We start from the raw sequence: 17,979 nt of genomic DNA on the forward strand, positions 1-17,979 counted from the left end.
ACAGTCCAATTCACTGAAGGTACTTACGTACTCCCTGAGCTTAGTAGATACTGTACGGGCAATTGTTGTCTCAAACATCAAAGTATAATGGAATTCATAGTGGTGGATTTACTTGCTTACTGATTTTGGAAATATTGTGCTCCCTGTTTCAGATGGAATAACACTCCTATGGATGAAGCTTTACATTTTGGACACCATGATGTATTTAAAATTCTTCAAGAATTCCAGATCCAGTACACACCTCCAGAGGATTCCAGCAATGGAAAGGAAAATCAAACAGTTCATAAAAATCTAGATGGCTTACTCTAACCATCTTCAGCTAGATCCCAAGAGTCAACTCACTTACCTATGCTTTTGTGGAAAATGAGTATGAAGAGCGTGTGTATTTCTGTCTGACAGTGGTGTATATTTTACAGAATATTTCATTTATTTCAGTGTTACAGGAGTTTTCTTCATGATACGCAGCAGACAAACCTAATCGCTCCAAAAAACAAACAAACACCCCAAACAACCCCCTGCCCCCCCCGAGAGTCTCCCTCTGTAATGTGAGCAATATTACCTTGTGTTGCGTATAATTGATGTAAAAGAAGTATTAGCTGTTTATGGCTTGACTGTGCACTACTTAATTTATTTTTGTGTTCTATGTATATCTTCAAACCGTGGTCAGGAATTTTTCTGCTGAATTTGCATTTTTAAACAAATCTCTTACAGTGTGGTTAAGTGGAACCATGCTGTTGCCATGTGCAAGTGTCACTGTGGTTTTGCTAGATTTCAGGAGTTGAGGATGCTGGTGTAGATTTAGCATGGGTGCGTTGAACAAGGATCTGCACTTACCTTTTTTTCCCCCTAAATAATTTCCCATGCAACCTTGTTTACATCATCACCTTGTCACCTACATCGATCGGTTGCCGATCGCAACGCATTGTTCATATTGTTCTGGTCAGTCCTTCAGCCACCTGTTGGCCAGGTTTGTCAGTAGCACCAGACGCCCGATGAGCATAGCACACCGCAGCCCAGAACCCCTGAGCTCAAGCGATCCACCAGCTTCAGCCTCCCATGTAGCTAGGATTAAGGCGTGCGCCATCTTGACCGGTTGTTTACATAGTATAAATCTCAAAATAATATATTGGTGACATTTGTCAATGGTCTGAGCTAATTGTTCTTAGAGATGATTTTTTCAGGGAATCTGTTTTAAGGTTGGTTTGATGACCAAATGGCATAGAGGAATATCACTTGTTTGATGGTTTTTTTGAGCTGTTTCTTTCAAATGCCCTTTGTCTAGCCTCTCTCTTCCATATTCAGCTGCTGAAGTGCTTTTCCCTTAGTTGGGAAAAGCAGGTGCTTCCACAGAATGCATTTGTTCCTGACAGGCATACGTGCATCATGGGGGGACTTGTAGGCTGCAAAATAATTCATCTCAGTCTTATGTTTTGTCTTTAGCTGCAACTGCACCAAAAACCTTTTCGGGGGATGTAAGTATATGAAAGGCAAAATACTAAACCAAATGTTTGAAATGAGTTAGGCTCACAATAAAAAACACTGATGGCATGAAACAACTTAGAGAAGCATAAAGCTAATCAAAGCATGAGCAAGGTTGTGGATATGCCAAACTGTGGGTCTAACTCTCTTCTTATGCTGGCATAAATCCTCAAATAGTTTTGTTGAAGCTTCTGAAGTTACACTGGTGTAAAACAAGTAAGAAATCAGAAACAGGACCACAAATCAAGCAGTTCATTTGTGTGTGAACTGTCGCATTTGCACTCTTCACATGGTAGTCTGTGCCCTACATACGCCAGTTGTTAGAAATCTAAATCCAAATATTTGTTCTATTTTGGGGACCTTTACACTACATCAGCTTCTTGCCCAATGCAACAATATGTCTGATTCCTGACACTACAGTATGAATGAAGTCACCTTTAAAAAAAAAAAAAAATCTTCTGTAGGAGTATCCATTTCACATTTGTTGGAAGTAGGTGATAGTCAAGACTCAGACAGTGGATGGGAAATGAGACCATTTGTGGGAACTGCACACATCTCAAAGATATGCCAGTAATAATAATTCATCCCTAGATCTCCAGATGCCCACTTTACAGATGGTGAAACTGAAGCATGGAGAAGTCACCCAGCAAGTCAGTGGCAGAGTCAAGGTATGGAACCCTTGTCTCCTGCATCCCTCTCCAGTGCTCTAGCCACCATGCACATCGCCTCCCCTAAGAAAGAGAAATCAAATGGAGGCACTTGATATTCAGCACAAGCAGTGGCCTATCTCATAATAAAGATGCTGTCTTGTAGTAGTTTGAAAGCCTAAACCCCTGAAATCTGATTGGTAAAAATTCTTGCCTGGCATCCATCTCTCTCTCCTCCTCCCCCCCCCCCCCCCCCCCCAGATCTGATATTACTGCTCTCAAGCTGGTTTTTTGCCTCAAGTCAGTTATTCACCCGAAGGCCTCATGCTTTTTTAACCCTCTCCTTTCATGCCTTGTGTCACAGCCACCCTCCTCCTTAACCAAAAACTGGATGGGATTCCCTTTGAACCCTTCTTGGCCAGATGGGTCACTGTTGAGAGCACAAGGCCCTGGCTCTGCTGCACTCCTACAGAGGATAAAACCAGGCAAACTAAATCCCATGTCTTCTTCTATAGTATTCTTAGACCTACCAAATTGATCCTATGGGAGTCAAATTTCTCAGGTTGGGCTCTGGGGGTACTGATTAGTCCCAGACTATGAGACCCATTCTGTTTGTTAACTGATCAGATTTCTATGTATAGCTCTCTGGTTTGCTAAGAAAATGTATCCTCTGCTGTCTCAGAAAAAATGTCAGTGATTTATTTTGATGTAATTGAAATAAATCAGGTTTACTTTGCTCAAACACTAACATTTCCAAAAGGCAGGTACATGTATTGAGAAGATAAAGGCATTTTAATTAAATAGTTTAGAGATTATGGCTGTCCCTGCACCTAACGTTTTCCTCCACCCTATTAAGAGCTTTTAGCTAGAATTTAGGCACAAACGCATTTTCGCCAGGATAGTTTTAGCATTTTCTCATTGTACCAGGAGATATTATTTTGCAAAGATTTGTGCCCAGTGGAAGCAGTGCATTTATTTATATATGCAATTTATTTATAAATATATGTAGTTCACTGGTTTGGCTGCTCATCATTGCTGGCACTGACATGTAGATTCTAATTTAAATGGCTTTTGTTGTGTTATCAAATGCTGACATCCTTATGCTCCAAAGAGTTTTCTGTGTTCTGTCATATATGTGTTTCTTATGTATCACAGCAGCTAGAAATGGTTATGCTAACTTAATGCTTTATACACAGAAATATTGTGCTGGTCTTAGTGTTAATTATCCCATCTTTTTGTGAAAAATGTGATGTACTGGGCTGATAACTTTTTAGCTACTGAGCTAGAATGTCAATGAGTGTTTTTTTTGATGCTGTAGGATCAGCAATTGTGACAGATTGGTGTGACATTATAGATTCCTTACTGTGGGGAATAGACAGTGATGAATGTATTTGCTTTCAGCAATTTCCCGTAAGTAAATCTAAATTTAAAAATACTTGAGCTGTACTGGTTCTGAAAATGAAAGAGATTTATTTTAATGAATAAAATCCAGGTATTGTTGCTTTTTACAGCACAATTAAACAGGAATACCAAAAAACAGATGTTTGAGGGGTTCTTTTATTGGTTAGCTACATCGTTTACCCACCTCTAATACCATCCCAACTGAAGTAGCCAAAGAGAGTGGACTTTGTGGAGCCCTCCAATTTAGGCTGCTTTGATATCCTCCAGTCTCGAGGCTACTTTTGCATTGGGAAGGCCTTGTGACAAGCTTTAATTGTAGCATCAAATCATCAGGAGGCTCCATCTCGTGGCCAGTGAATACTGTAGTTTTAAATCTAAAAGCTTGATATAGCAAACAGGAGCTCATTGGCTTTCCCTCACCCAATACAGGTGTCCAGTTGGTGATGGAGAAATGATGCTACAACGGAATACCCAACCTGCTGTGGGCATTCTAACAAGAAGATGACCCTAGTGTTCATATCTTTTTGAAGTGCTGGAGGTCTCCAACATCTATTCTTTAGGAATAGAGGCTGTCGCTGGGATGGGGAAGTAAAGGTCTCTGAATCTGCTGAGTTAGGAATTAGTTGGGATGGTCTGGCTATTGAAATAGTTGAGTACCACAGAGGGTGAAATAGGGATATACATGCATCATTTTGCTCCTGAAGGTTCCTCACAAATTCCAGCCTCAGACGGCAACAGAAAATTGTGGAAGCAATTAAGGGATTCTACTGAAAATCAACATCACCCAGCCCTATACTAAATAGGTCTCATATTGCAGCCAGGAGTGGAGACATACATTGTTGCTGATTTCATGGTTTCAACATGTTGTAGATGGCCTTATGGAGTGCTTGACAGCCCTAAAAAAACCTTTTCTTACGTGACCATGCCATGTATGAACCATGAGCCCCAGCTGGGCTATCCACATTCTTAAGGGGTTGCCTCTGTCTGTCTCCCTCCCTCCCCCCACCGCATTATTTTACTCCTTGTTGTGTCAAGTTTATATAAGCTTGTAAGTGACTTGGGGCAAGGACAATGTCACTTGTTCTGTACTGTGAGGAGCAGCAGCATAGCACACTGATGGCACTGTGAAATAATTAGCAACAAATAATGCCTTGACTAGCCAGACTGCCACTTTGCTAGATTACTTGTTTGCCCAGAGCCTAGTAGAACATATGGCTAATTCTCTAGCCATAGAAATAACTGACAACCATATAGAGATGAAACTGCCCCAGTGGGCTTACAATCAAATTGAGGCCTCTGTTATGTCAAAAATTCAATTAAATCTCACCAGTCTCAGAGAAACATGATCTCATTAGTAACCATAAAACAATTGCTAAGTGACGCTTCAATTTTTTAACCTGGAAAAGAATAGTTCTGGTATTGTAAAACTTCTTTTTATAACTATCATCCATGCAAAAATTACATGAAGCTAGCTACTGTACATCTACTGGACTCATGAGAAAATTTGACTTTCAGATGTAACTTGAATTCAGAAGGGAAGGTATTATAAGCACCATCTACAGATTAACACATCACAATTCTTAGGAACACCCACTTCATTTCACTTGATAAATATATATGTGCACATAGCTACTCTAATGAGAACGGTAATAAAATTAACCTGTTGATATATTTTGCATTTGTGGTCATTGATTTTTTTTGTTAGCGATATAAAAATAAGGCAAACTGGCACTATTTTGCCACCTAAGCAAATACTCTCAGATCGATTCAACACTGGCATGGAATCCTAGGACTGCAAGGGTCCTCCTTGCAGGCAACATGCTAGTCTTTACAGGCACAATGTACTAAATGGATTTACCACTTCCTTTTCATGAAGCAGGCTCAAGCAGCTGATTGTTTTTTAACCTATCTGAATGGTGGAAATGTAACTTCCCCATCCCTTATAAACTAACTAGCAAAACGCTAAACTCGCAAGCTGCTGAGAGCCAAAGCACTGCGGCTGTTGGAACACTGAGGCAAGAGAATTAGTGATTTTCAGTTTCATGAGGAGTTATGAGTTCATGGTGAGACTTGCACAGAATTCATTGAATTTCAAGAGGCCACCCTCATTAGGGAACTGTGGCTTAATTAGCCTCCAGTGTATTGAGAACAAATCTGCTCCTCTGCTATTAGCAGACTGCCTCTTTCCTCCAAGTACCAATGCTTCCGTGGGCTGTAAGCACTGACTTAACACAGAGTCGATTGTAATTCATCTTTCTTTATCCTACTGCTATTAATGAAGCTGTGTGTCTATGCAGAGACTATGCCCTCTTTCAAATAAGCAATAGTAAAAATGAGAAGTCTTCTAAAATGTGACTTAGTTAATAGTGCTATGCTACAGGAAAAGTGTCCCCCCAAAGAGATTACAGTCAAAATTAGTGCGGGCAGTACAAACGTGTAAAGCAGCAAGGCCTGCAGCTAGTGCATATCCGCATAGCTCCACTGACTTCAGTGGGGCTGTGCTGCAGTCAAGCCCCTTAGGATATGTCGATGCTGCAATTAAAAACCTGTAGCAGGCCTGGGCTAAGGGACTGCTGAATTGCACTGCAGATACTCAGGTTTCTTACTGTAGCAAAGCCACACCCTTGGAGGCCTAAAACTAGTTTATTTTTCAACTAAGGTAACCGTGCTACTTTCACTAGTGGAGTGACGTGCTAGGAATGCTTCTGTTTGCTGCTACAAAGAGGAAAGCAAGACACAGTTATGCTCTGGATGGGCTTGAGCCTACTCCCATTCAAGTCAATAGAAAACTCCCATTGACATGAATGGTGCAAGATCAAGCCCTCAGTGGACAACATGGACTTCTCCATTCCAACAGTTCCTGGCTAAACTGTGAACTATAAAAATAGCTGCAATCTGACAGGCCAAGAGATGCCATCTATCGGTTTGGCAAGTTTGCATTTCTTGAGGATTTTTTCTTTTTTTTCCCCCTCAATTCTCAACTTACTTTTCAGGCTTAAGCCCCTTGCCAGTAGCAAGGTTAGAATATTTCTCTTTGTTTGGATGGCAGGTGTGTCACAATGAAGGAGCCCTACTCTTAATTTATTTTAGTTTTGGTTACTTAAAATTAAACTTTTATGTGCTTTGTGGATACATATATTTTCATGGTAGACAATGATTAATAACTCTGACAGTGTCAAAGCACTTCCACCTCCACAAGTAACTACCGGTCAAGGGGTAGTCTATGGTGACTTTGCAGTCAGCTTACAAGGATGGTTGGATGGAGGGCAGTGCTTGTATTAAGGATCCTCTGAGAAAACATCTCTCTGCTGCCTCACACAGATTTTATTGAACTGTACTTCAGGAAGGGACTGGGTGTAATTCTACAGTGTCTAGCTTTCAATTCCTTTATGCCATAACAGAAAGCAGAATATGCAGCGCGTGCTCAAACACTGTTCTCTGGGGTGACATGATACCTTTGGGAATTTTCTCCATGAAAGATTTTGTGAAACATCCTATTCAATTGGTGTTTCTTTTCTCAATGAGCGCTACAGTCACAGTTTTGGATTTCACTCTTACCATAATAACATGCTAGTTTATTTTTACAATGAAGCATATGCCACTGATTTAGCAGAGCAGAAGTAAACACAGGTCAGTGCAGTTTGTGGCTGTATCCTTTGAGAAAGTATCTAAGCTTTCATTTAAAAGAAAATATTCCAGGCCTCCTCATTGCAGAAGAAAGCCAAATGTGAGCAAAGTGCAAACTGAAGCTGTATTGTCTGCCTGTGTATGCAGGCAGCCTGGAACCAATCTCAGAGGTGACTTACTTTAAAACCTAAAGACAACATTGTAAATGTCAACATAACTATTTCATTTAAGATAAATTTAGTAGAAACACGGGCTTCTCCCATAATCCCACGCTGCTGTCCCAGCCAAAAGCCCTCACTGTTCCCCCACGCTGTTGCTAAGATTTCCAGCTTTTCCCCTCCACCTTCTGTGCTGGAGTTTCACAGCGGTGACAGAAAATTCTCTAGCTCATTGAAAATTACAATTAAACGAATGTCATATCACAATCAGTAACATACAGGTTACTCTGGGTATTATGATTTTCACACTGAATTCATTAAGAACCTCAATTCCTTAATTTAACTGAAGGTCCAGTCTGATGCATTGGTGTGCCACACCATCCAAGGGCTTTCTTCAGAATGTAGGGAAAGCTTGCCACAGACTACACACAGCCTTGATGCATACCTCTGCAGGCTCGGAAGCAGAAAAATGCAAGCTACTTAAGGATGGACATGTGCAAACAGTATAGCAGAGAGACCAATAACACTTAAGTCGGATAGGCTGAACACATCTGTAAAGAAAGAGCACATGTTGATTAAAATCTATCCTAAAACAAACCACAGCAAAGAATTATACTAAAATACTCTTTTACACTTACATTTTACCATGCATTGTAGTAGTATTTTTCAGGGGGTTACACAGTAAAGGCACTGAGACTGATGTGCTGCTATCTATTATTAATGGGGGCTTGAACTCTGACAGCAGAATTATTAAGTAATATTCAAAAAGTGTTACCCAGGGTTTTCAGAACCCAGTGCTATTTGCTAAACCAACCAAGACTATGTCATCTTTTCAGATTGCCACAGGCAAATTCAGATCTCTCAATTCAACTTACTGTGAGAACAAGAAAATTGTATTTTGCCAACTTTGTTCCACTGTTAAGCCAGATAATATGACAGTGCTAACTGGCCAAATCTATTCATAGCTAGATGAATCACCTTACTGCTGTTTGTATAGTAACTTTTCCTATTGTGTTTCCTCCACAGTCTTACCTAGCCTTCCTCCAGGACATAGCATATAAAGAGAGCCACTGTCCTGGAGTCCAAAGAGGGGAGAAATAGGTTAAAATGAAGCAAAGTAGCTCCAGCCCGCAAAGGAAATGCATTTGCATTTCCAACTAAAGGTGGTAAGTTGTTCTGGAAAGCCAGTTTGTGTTCAAATCACAGTATTTTTAAAATATGAAATATTCAATGGCAGGATAAAAGCCTTTTAAAAGCAAATTCCATGTCCACCCCCGCTCTCTTCCCCTTCACCTCCCCCACCCTGGCCAAAAAAACCCCCAAAAAAACACCATACCACAGTGTCAATTTCTGCAGGGCTCACCATTCGAGACACCTCATCAAAATCTTCAGGAGACATGGGTAAGAGGTTTTCTGTGGTCTGGAGTCTGGAAGGGTGGCTGACATGGGGAGAAGAGAAGGGACAAACCTTCAGCGTATTAACATTAATTCCAATGAAAAAACAGCACCCTTGAAGTCAATTCATTTCCCATTTCAAACTCTTTTCACTCTATTTGATTTTTAGTAGCATGTGCCCCTCACCATGGCATCTGGCTGCCTCTCATTCAGTTTAAAAGGCAACAAGTAGGTAGATGTCACTGAGATGGGTGACTCATCAAAGTTACATCTTACTCATTCTGCAGTAATGTTACTTACGCAGTCTGAACAAATGTGAGCTGTGGGGAAGATACTGTCTTCAGCAAGAGAACCCATTACAGGGAGCTCCTGGGCCCCATACGCAGTACCTGAAGTCTCGGGATGGGTGCAAACGCCTATGCCCATGGATCCTATTACCGCTACATCTACACAGGGATAAAAAACCCAGGGCTGGTCTAGGTCAGTTGACTCAGGCTGCGAGGCTGAAAAATTGCTGTGTAGATCCTGCAAGGATGCAGGGTCCAGAGCTCAGGTTCCAGCCCAAGCCCAAGAATCTACAAGAATCCAGCAATTTTTAGTCCTGTGAGCCAAAGTCAGCTGACCTGGGCCAGCCACAGCCGTGCCATGGATCTTTTATCCCTGTGTAGCCATACCCTGCAAGATCAACCACTCTGACTTTAGTAGGTCACCAGCAGCAGGATGTCCCACAAGCTAGAGTGTTCTACTTAGAAAGCCCGGCCAGTTCTGAACTGCATCGCTGAGACACGAGGTTTCACACTCTGCAATGCCAGAGTGGTTTTAATAACTGAAATCAGAGGTGGGTGGGTGGGAAGACGCACTGATCTGCTACAGTCAAGCCAGGATAGGTCATGTTTGGCCAAAGAAAATGGAGGTAGCTAATTTTTATGAAAAATCAAGTATGGGAAACAGCTGTAAATTGCCCAAATATGTCTACATTTTGTACTTTAATATAGTAGCCTTTTTTCTGTTCTATTATGTGTATTGTGGTGTCTTCCTACCCAGTGGGCTTAGCAAAGCAGGGGAGAGATCTAATGCCAAACCATATACATCTTTAACACTCCTAAAATACACAACATTTTTAGTAGCTTCAAATACTATCCCATTTTTAGAAATCCAGCTGTTCTGGGCAAACTTACACTTCAGATACAGAGATTAATTCAGTCTTGATGTATCCATTCCCTTTGGGGCCATCTAAATCCATAGGCTCAGAGGCTAAAAATAAAATACACCAATGCTTAGCAAATGTTTACTTTGAGAAAAATCTTTTATATGAATTAAAGGAGCAGTGTCAAAAACTGCATTTCTTCCTGAAAACGTTTTACCGGCTACTGTTACAACAACTAAGGCTGTATTTCCACTTGGTTTCCATTGTGCATTAAAGAAGACTGTGTCAAGTCAGTTCCCCCGGCTTGTGTGACTTTTCCCACATAGCATGACGGAGGGAGGAAAAAAAGGAAAATATGGCCCTGATCCATTCACGCAGCAGCTTCTACCCCCTGAAGTCAATGCAGCGCCACACAAGTGCCAGCGTCCAGTTACGTGGATCTAATTGCTAGTGGGGACATAAGGTTGTAAAACCACAAAATATGGCAGGCAGACTCTGGGGCAGTTGTATGGCCTGAAACTGCCACGTACACATTTTTCAATTTGATCAGATTTCCCACTGACAGCCCCTCTACTACCTCACTTCTTTTTCACCCGTTGAACAGTTCAGATACAACTGCTCACATTTTAGATGGGAAGAATTCAGCAGGTCTGGTTCAACTACCGTCATTTAATTGTATATCATAGCTATTATCTGGTAGTCCAACATTTCAATGACAAACAAATACCTCAAAATACTTCTGCAAATGAAATGCTGGTAGCACTTACTCTCCTTGGGTCTGGAGTAGTATTTCCCAAAGGCATTGTCTTTGGGAATATTTGGGTACAGATAGCTCAGTGGATTTTCAGGAATATTTTCGGCCGCCATCACTTTGTAGTTGCGAATAATATCAGGGAAAGTAACAGCTGAGAGCTCCTTCTTGGTGTAAGGTTCTACCGAATGGAACTGAGGTTCTAGTGAATAAAGAAGGACATGAATCCTAGAGATGGTGCCAAAAGCCTGGTTAAAAGTATACAGAAAAACACAGCTGAGCTTACGTATTCAGAGAGGATCAAGTGAAGGAAGGGACTTACAGAATGAAATCTAATTTGCACTGTCACAATTTAGTTTTTATTTCCAAAGCAAATACTGCTCCATGCAGAGGAAAGTATGACCTAATATATGTGAGAACAGTTCTTTTCACATATTTTATTCAGAGTGACTGGGGTGACTTGTGTTCACCTCTGGAAACGGGCTGTAATCATATATTTAAATTAAAACATGCTGAAATTTACAAGACTGGCCCTTTTCAGCCTCTTCTGATAAAATTCAGATCACATCACCTGCTACCTGATTTGACCCAAACAACCATGGCTGTTTTATTATGGGGGTGAGCAAGGTATGGTCCCCCTGCAAGCTGAAAGTTTGGATTCGGGACAACACTGTCTGTCTCCCCCTCAGCCTCTGACTGGCAAAGGCAGGAGCAGGAAGGCTGCAGAGAAGGAAAGACAATGGGTGAGGCAGCAGCTTTCAGCAGCAGCAGATTCTCCTAGGCTGTTTAGTAGCTGGGCTCCATCAGCAGCTGCAGCCTCCTGCCAGCTAGGGGCGATCTATCTCCTTACAGCATAAGCTGGAAGATGCAGGGAGCCTCTCCTTCGCAGTCAGTGCAGTCCCTGCCCCGCCCAGGCCCCTCCCCAGCCAGCCTGGGTCTGAGCCTAGCAGGAAGAAGCTGGCCAGGCAGGGAGCTGAGCTGACTGCAGAGGAGTTCCAGTTGCCCATCCCCCACAGAGTCTTCTCTCCCCCTCTCTGGAGACAGGTGCAGGGGAGCTGCTGAGAGCAGGTGGAGGGGGAGTTACAGGGTCAAAAGAGGGATCTCTGGCTCGGGGGGGAAGGGCAGCAGCTGCAGCACCTTGGGGATGGAGGAACTTGGGGCAGATGCAGGTGAGAGCTGGGGGCACCTTGGGGTGGGGGTGGGCATGAAGGATATGTACTGGGACATGTTGGGATGGAGGAGACCTGTAGGGGGGAATGATACTGGGGGAACCTTGGGGATTTGTCCTCCACAACTTTATAGGCCAAACTGACTCCCCTGGAAATGCCCCTGTCCCCACGGAAGTAACTGAAGCAGCCTACCAGACTGTTGTTGGAATATTGTACTAGTGGTAGTACTCTGGCTCTTAGTGGGGAGGATTGTTAATTTCATGTTATTGCCAGTCTGTGTAAGGGAGACAGAGGGCTCCAAGGATTTTTAACTTTGGTTTTAAAATGTAGGTAGAAACCCAAGTTATTCTCTGTATTTACTTACCATTTTGGGATCCCTCTACCCAGGTAAAAGTGATGGCTCCTTCTCGGCTACTTTCACTAAATCTCAGTAAAAAGGTCCCTGGCCTTTGGTCCTTTAACAAAGCACGTTCTCTCTCTTTGCTGATAAAACCCATGATACAACTGTAATATTAAAAGAAAAATTGTACAATTTACTTCTAAGTACATCCAAAGCCTATTATTAGGCTACCTCATGTAACTAAAAGCAGAATTTTTCCAACTGGTTTATAACATCCCATGCAGCTATAACACCACCATCAATGCACAAATTAAAATGTGCACTCTCACTCCTGGGTGCAGTAGTCCTTGAGCAGCAGCTATCCAGAGAGTGGCTATTCAGCCTTTTCTCTCTTGCTATGTGTAACATGCTATAAAATGTTGTTGTCTCAACACTTTCTAAAATCAGAAATTGGTTTGTTATCCAAAACCAGTGTCTCAATTCAATGGGTAAAATTACTCAACTTACTCACATGTGTGTTTGCAAGACCAGGGCCTAGACGGCAGTTTTAACTTAAAGAGAGCATTAAGTGGGTATTAACGAAAACTGTCACTGCGTTCCTTTTTGACATCCTGTGTTTGCTTTAGTATCCCATGCTCCTGTAGGAATCGCAGACAATTGTTTGGATTTCTCAGTATTCTTTGGTTTTGTGCTCACTTCCCAGACAGTATGTGTATCTCTGCCAGATCAGATATTGACAGTCAAGGTTATTTCAACCCCAGTATTACATTGTGTGTTAAGCCATGTTCTCTTATGCTTGGAAACACTCTGATAGTAGCTCACTTTAACTTTCTCACCCTCCTTGTACCATGATTACCAGATGCAGGGTACTATGATGTTTTGTCCCTCTGGAAAGGTTTATCTTTTGTCGGACAATGCTTCAGAGTGATCTGGGGTGACTTTTGTGGCCTTGAAGGAAAGGAGCTCTAAGGAGAGCATATAGGGCTGTGTCTAATCTGCTTGTGATGCCTGAATTTACCTGCACAGGGCAGAGTGGGCCAGTGTGGTATCCCAGGGTAACATCTATTATATGGGCATGATGGTGAAGACCTTAAAAGGTGGATGATGTCTGAACATCAAGATGACACGAGAGTCTCAAACAGGGACATGAAGGAAGAAACTGCTCTCAAGACAATGACCTCTATCCATAAGCAATATCTGTGTTTTCATGCTTGGGGATGAGGTAGCTCTGATGCAGTCAGTCACTTAGCAATACTGTCCAGGTTTTCTCCAGTAGATCAGAGTTTGAGGGAGAGGCAAGAGATTTTTTTTTTTTTTGCTTTAAATTAATGTTTAAACTCAATTTTATTTATCTAGGAGTTCAAAAGTCCTCTGAACCATTGTTCTTTCTTTATGCAAACACTCATTTATGTAATTAAACCACCATTACTCTAGGTAAATATGTATCTTGGCAAGCACAGTAAATTAGGAAATACACTATCTACCCAAAAGAGAACAGCAGAAATCTACAAGGTAAATTTTATATATTTAGAGATTTTTAAAAAAAGAACATTTCAGATATTGTGGGTAACAGCTACAAAGGATCCTTTGAGGACTATATATCCCAATCCTTTGTTTGGCAATCTTCAGCTTGATATATGAAAAAGGCAATCTGGGGGCAATTATGATGCCACGTATATGCAACAGGTGTTCATATTGTACAAAAAACAATCAGACTGGTTGGCAGTCTGTCTGATTCAGGGCCTCTTGCGGTTCCAGTGGGTTATTAGCCCCTATTAATTAACTTTCAGCTATTTGGCTTTCCTAAAAAAACCCAATAAATGTTTTAAAGCCTGTGGCTGATGTCACAAACCTGTTTATCTTTGTTCCTAGGGATCATTTTATTGTGTTACCTGCCTGCAAATCCTCTAGGTTTAGTTGAAAAGAAAGGTTTGTTTGTACCTTTTATTTCTGTCTCTGTTCTTCCGCTAACAAACAGAGAACTGCTCACAACAGGGAGGAAATTTGTTTTTTACAATTCTGTATATCTGTAAGATGATCTTGTAGATGGTATTAATGGTATAATTATACAGAGAGAGCCCTGGATACCAGGGGTGAAATCCTGGCGCCACTGAAGTCAGTGGCAAAAATCTCTTATGGGTGTGGGTTTGAGAGAGTTAAGTCTTCTGGCTGGATCTTCAAAAATGCTCAGCAGCCAGTTGCTCCCACTGTTAAGCCAAATCTGGACCCCTCAATGGGTGCTGATCAGTTTGCAAAGATTAGGGCAAAGATTTTCAAAGAGGAGCAGAGATTATATATAGAAAAAGAGGAGTTTATGTGGGGTGGAGGTCAGAAGTGGAGGTGACAAGTTTGTTGGGGGCATCTGAACGGGAAGCTTTGAGGGCAGAAGTCAGTGCAGAGATATCTGTAGTAGCTAAGCAGAAAATTAGGGTGAGAACACAGCACACTTTAGTATAGTAACTTCCCTGTTAACTCAGCCATATCTGTGGGCCCAATTCAGCAAGGCACTTAAGCATTTGCCTATTTTGAAGCACATGAGAACTTCTGTTGTTCACATGCACAAGTACCTTGTTCAATCAAAGGCTATATCCATAACTTTCCTGGTCTATGTTTGTTAGTCCTGGATATGAGTGTTATCTTACCAGCATAAACACCCTAAAACGGTCATTAAAATAGTAAGAAAGTTTGTCATTGGCAATCAATAACTAATTAAAGCAATTTTAATACATAGCCATTTTTACAGTAAGTCACTGAAGGTTCACAGAATCGGAAGCACCTTTCATCATATATGAGCTGTTAACAGGATTGTAAAAAGGTCAAATCTTAACTGACAACTAAAAAGCAGGATTAAAACCCCATTTTGAGCCTATTTCTGGCAGAAGTCATAGTCCCTTTAATAATGGGCTATGTGATATCAGCAACACTGAAACCCAAGGTTTCTAAACATTGAAAAATCAGCTCCTTTGCTAATCGGGAAAAGAGCTTTACTATTAACATTTTAATTCTTTAACATTTGATCAGCAAAGATTAGCTGCTGTAGCTGGACTTCATCATTGGTATCAAAGGATTCAGTCAATCCAGCTGTTGCCAACAGGAGGCTCGCAAATGCACTTTTTTAAACAAGGGTGAACCTTGTACAAGATTCCCCCTACAGCACTTCAGACTTCTAAACAGTTTTCTCAGCCTGCTAAACTCCTGTTCTTGTGAGCTAACTCAGTTCTGCCTTGAGATGTGGTGAAAGCTCACTGTACTGTAGGTTGAGAGCTGGTGATTCATCTCACTTAACCTGAAACTAATCTGAACTTTGACCTTTGGCATTAAAAGGCAGTGCAATGGGTTTATTCCCCAAATTCATAGTCTTTTTACCACTGCTTCAGCTAACATGCAAAGGATCCGTCTGGCTCCTTCCAATGAAGACCTAGAACAAACCTCATTTGCCCTATTAGCACTCATATTTTATTTCTGATCACAACTGTCATTTTAACAGAGCTAAAGGTGTGAGCCATCAGCTATTCATCTTCATTAGCAACATACAAGATTCTTACCCGTCATTCCAGAGACATAAGAGGTGTTTTTTAATGAGTTCAAGGATGCCCTCAATCCACAGCCAGAAGGGAAAATTTTTATCATTTATGTTTTCCTGAAATTACAGTACATGGGGAGGAAGACACAAATAACTGTTACAAAAAGAAATCTGAGTACAATGGACTCAATTTATAACAATGTCCTGAAAAAGCTGCAGTGTCTCTCCTTCCTCTCCTCTTCACCCCCTATTTTTCTTAACACTTTTCCTCTTTCTTTGTTCCTTTTTGCTGCTCTTTTTATTTCATTTATTTATTTTTTGTTGTCTCCTCTCTTCCCTCTGTAATAGCTCTAGTTCCTCCACTCCCTAAGATAAAAGATGCTGTGTTGAGATGAGGTGCATCCATTGGTACCATCCTAAACTGGTCTGTGTGGCACAGGTACAGGGAAGAGAAGCTTGGGCTGGCAAGGGGATACCTGGGCCTGCAGGACCTTACATGTGACCTGCTGCCACCACAGGCATGTATATTAGGGTATGTCTTCGTTGCAGAGTTAACTTGTGCTCTTCCTTGGGTGTTGCCCCTAACCCAGCTGCGGTCCACTGGACAACTACCCTCTTTATTTAAGAGCAATGAAGATCCTTCACTTGATGATTAACAGATGAAATAAAAGTGTAGGAATAAAAGCCAGGAACAGCAGGTTGTTGTATCTATGGATTTATGTATTTCAATATAATAGAACATAAAGTGCTCTAGGTGACTTTTACAGAAATTAAGATTTAGTCCCTGAAAAGATGCACACAAATCAGCAGTCTAACCTCACCCCCATATAACTTACATGAACCAACCATAACTGAATCAAAATATTCACACACACCCCCCCTTGCCTTCCCAAAAGCCTAGTGAAAAACAAGAGGAATCGAAGCTTTGTCTTCATTATCTAACCTGTTAAATAGACAGTTCCTACCTTGCAGAATCTTGTCCAAGGAATAAGGCCATCAAGAGAGCCTCCGCCTGTTGGACCTACACAACAAACCAACAGACTGGTTTCAGACGTGTTTATTTGAAATATCAATTAGGCTCAAGACTTAATGTAGGTGAAACCGATCTGTATTTACATATTAAATTCTAAGCATTTGTTTAGTTTCAGTTAGGGGTGTAAAAAAGAAGGAAGAGAAGCTGTTGATTTAACTGTTCGAATAGCTGGTGCAGAGCTAGCAAGCCAGTTTTGCAGAGTAGCCCCTCTAGGCAGTGTTCTGGAGAAGCAGAATGTACGCAAATGACAAACCGATGTTTTGACAGGCACCAGGAAGAGCAATCGAGAGCTCTGCTACAGATTTCATATTAATGAAGTAGGGTAGGAACTAATCCAAATACAGAGATAATCTAAAATTGTTATATACCAAGACATTTTCATCTTCAAAATAATTCTAGAAATGTGGTCCAATCATTCTCCATTTATTGGCAGAAGCCATCACACTGAAATTAGGACTATCCATGTGAGTTGAGAGAGAGATTTGGCCCATTAACTCATCGATCATCGCAACATCCTGTGAGATCAAGTATTATTCCCATTTCAGCTTTAGGTGACTTGCCAAAGGTCCCACAGAAAGCTTGTATCATAGCGAGGAATAAACCTCATATCCAGACTTCCAAGCCTACTCTTAACCACAGGATCCTTTTCTTTCCCATTAAAATCCTGTAGCGTACGTACGTGTTTTGATTTAAGGGAAAAGCCACAGACATTCCTTTAAAGGAAACTGTGGCCCAGTTGCCACAGCTACATCAACATGTTCAAAATCCCCCTAGGCACACCACAGAACTAGGGTAGTAGTGTATAGTTGTAGCTACGCTCACAGAGGACGAAGATTCGGTTACTTATTACTATTAAGTATTCCCACTACATTCACAACTGGATTTTCAACTATGAGGCATGGGACCCCCCAAAATCTCAGGGGAAACTATACATACAGGCCTGTCAACTGCAAGCCTTTCCAACTCTGACTCTGTCTAGTATCCTACTCCCAATATCAATCAATCAGACTAGCTCCAGGCACAAGGGAGAAATCTATTTTTTTTTTCTTTTTTCCCCCTATGTCCATCTAGAATGAGTCTCGGTTCCCAATACCATTGATAGTATCACAGCACAGACTATTCACACCCTCACATCTGAAAGAATGGATACAGGCTTTATCATCAGACAGCCAAACTCCATATACTAGTGAACTACATACAGCACAGAAGGAAGTCTTGAATTTATTGCAGCTAGTAAGGATTCTCCAATCAATCTCTCCAGCGCTAAGATTGAGTTTTATAACCCTAATGTAATGATAGGATGAAGGAT

At 41.4% G+C, this 17,979-nt stretch overlaps 2 protein-coding genes across 8 annotated transcripts in view; one reads left to right on the forward strand and one right to left on the reverse strand.

Annotated features, from left to right (window-relative positions):
- GLS (glutaminase) overlaps nucleotides 1–3,665 on the forward strand; it is a 165,267-nt gene extending 161,602 nt beyond the window's left edge. For all 6 annotated transcript variants that reach the window (XM_073306201.1, XM_073306196.1, XM_073306202.1 and 3 more), the window contains one exon: nucleotides 153–3,665. In XM_073306201.1, coding sequence (XP_073162302.1) covers nucleotides 153–309 — 157 coding nt within the window. In that variant the 3' untranslated portion in view covers nucleotides 310–3,665. The remainder of the gene's footprint in view (nucleotides 1–152) is intronic.
- The window catches only part of STAT1 (signal transducer and activator of transcription 1), a 44,144-nt gene continuing 28,967 nt past the window's right edge, over nucleotides 2,803–17,979 (reverse strand). The window contains exons 18-24 of one of the 2 annotated variants that reach the window (XM_073306194.1): nucleotides 16,603–16,658; nucleotides 15,660–15,754; nucleotides 12,139–12,278; nucleotides 10,622–10,807; nucleotides 9,886–9,961; nucleotides 8,649–8,751; nucleotides 2,803–7,863 (exon numbers count right to left, since the gene is read on the reverse strand). In XM_073306194.1, coding sequence (XP_073162295.1) covers nucleotides 7,840–7,863; nucleotides 8,649–8,751; nucleotides 9,886–9,961; nucleotides 10,622–10,807; nucleotides 12,139–12,278; nucleotides 15,660–15,754; nucleotides 16,603–16,658 — 680 coding nt within the window. In that variant the 3' untranslated portion in view covers nucleotides 2,803–7,839. The remainder of the gene's footprint in view (nucleotides 7,864–8,648; nucleotides 8,752–9,885; nucleotides 9,962–10,621; nucleotides 10,808–12,138; nucleotides 12,279–15,659; nucleotides 15,755–16,602; nucleotides 16,659–17,979) is intronic. The other variant, XM_073306195.1, reaches the window with a different exon arrangement.

This window comes from Lepidochelys kempii, chromosome 11 (assembly GCF_965140265.1).
Source record: "Lepidochelys kempii isolate rLepKem1 chromosome 11, rLepKem1.hap2, whole genome shotgun sequence".
NCBI classification, from domain to species: domain Eukaryota; kingdom Metazoa; phylum Chordata; order Testudines; family Cheloniidae; genus Lepidochelys; species Lepidochelys kempii.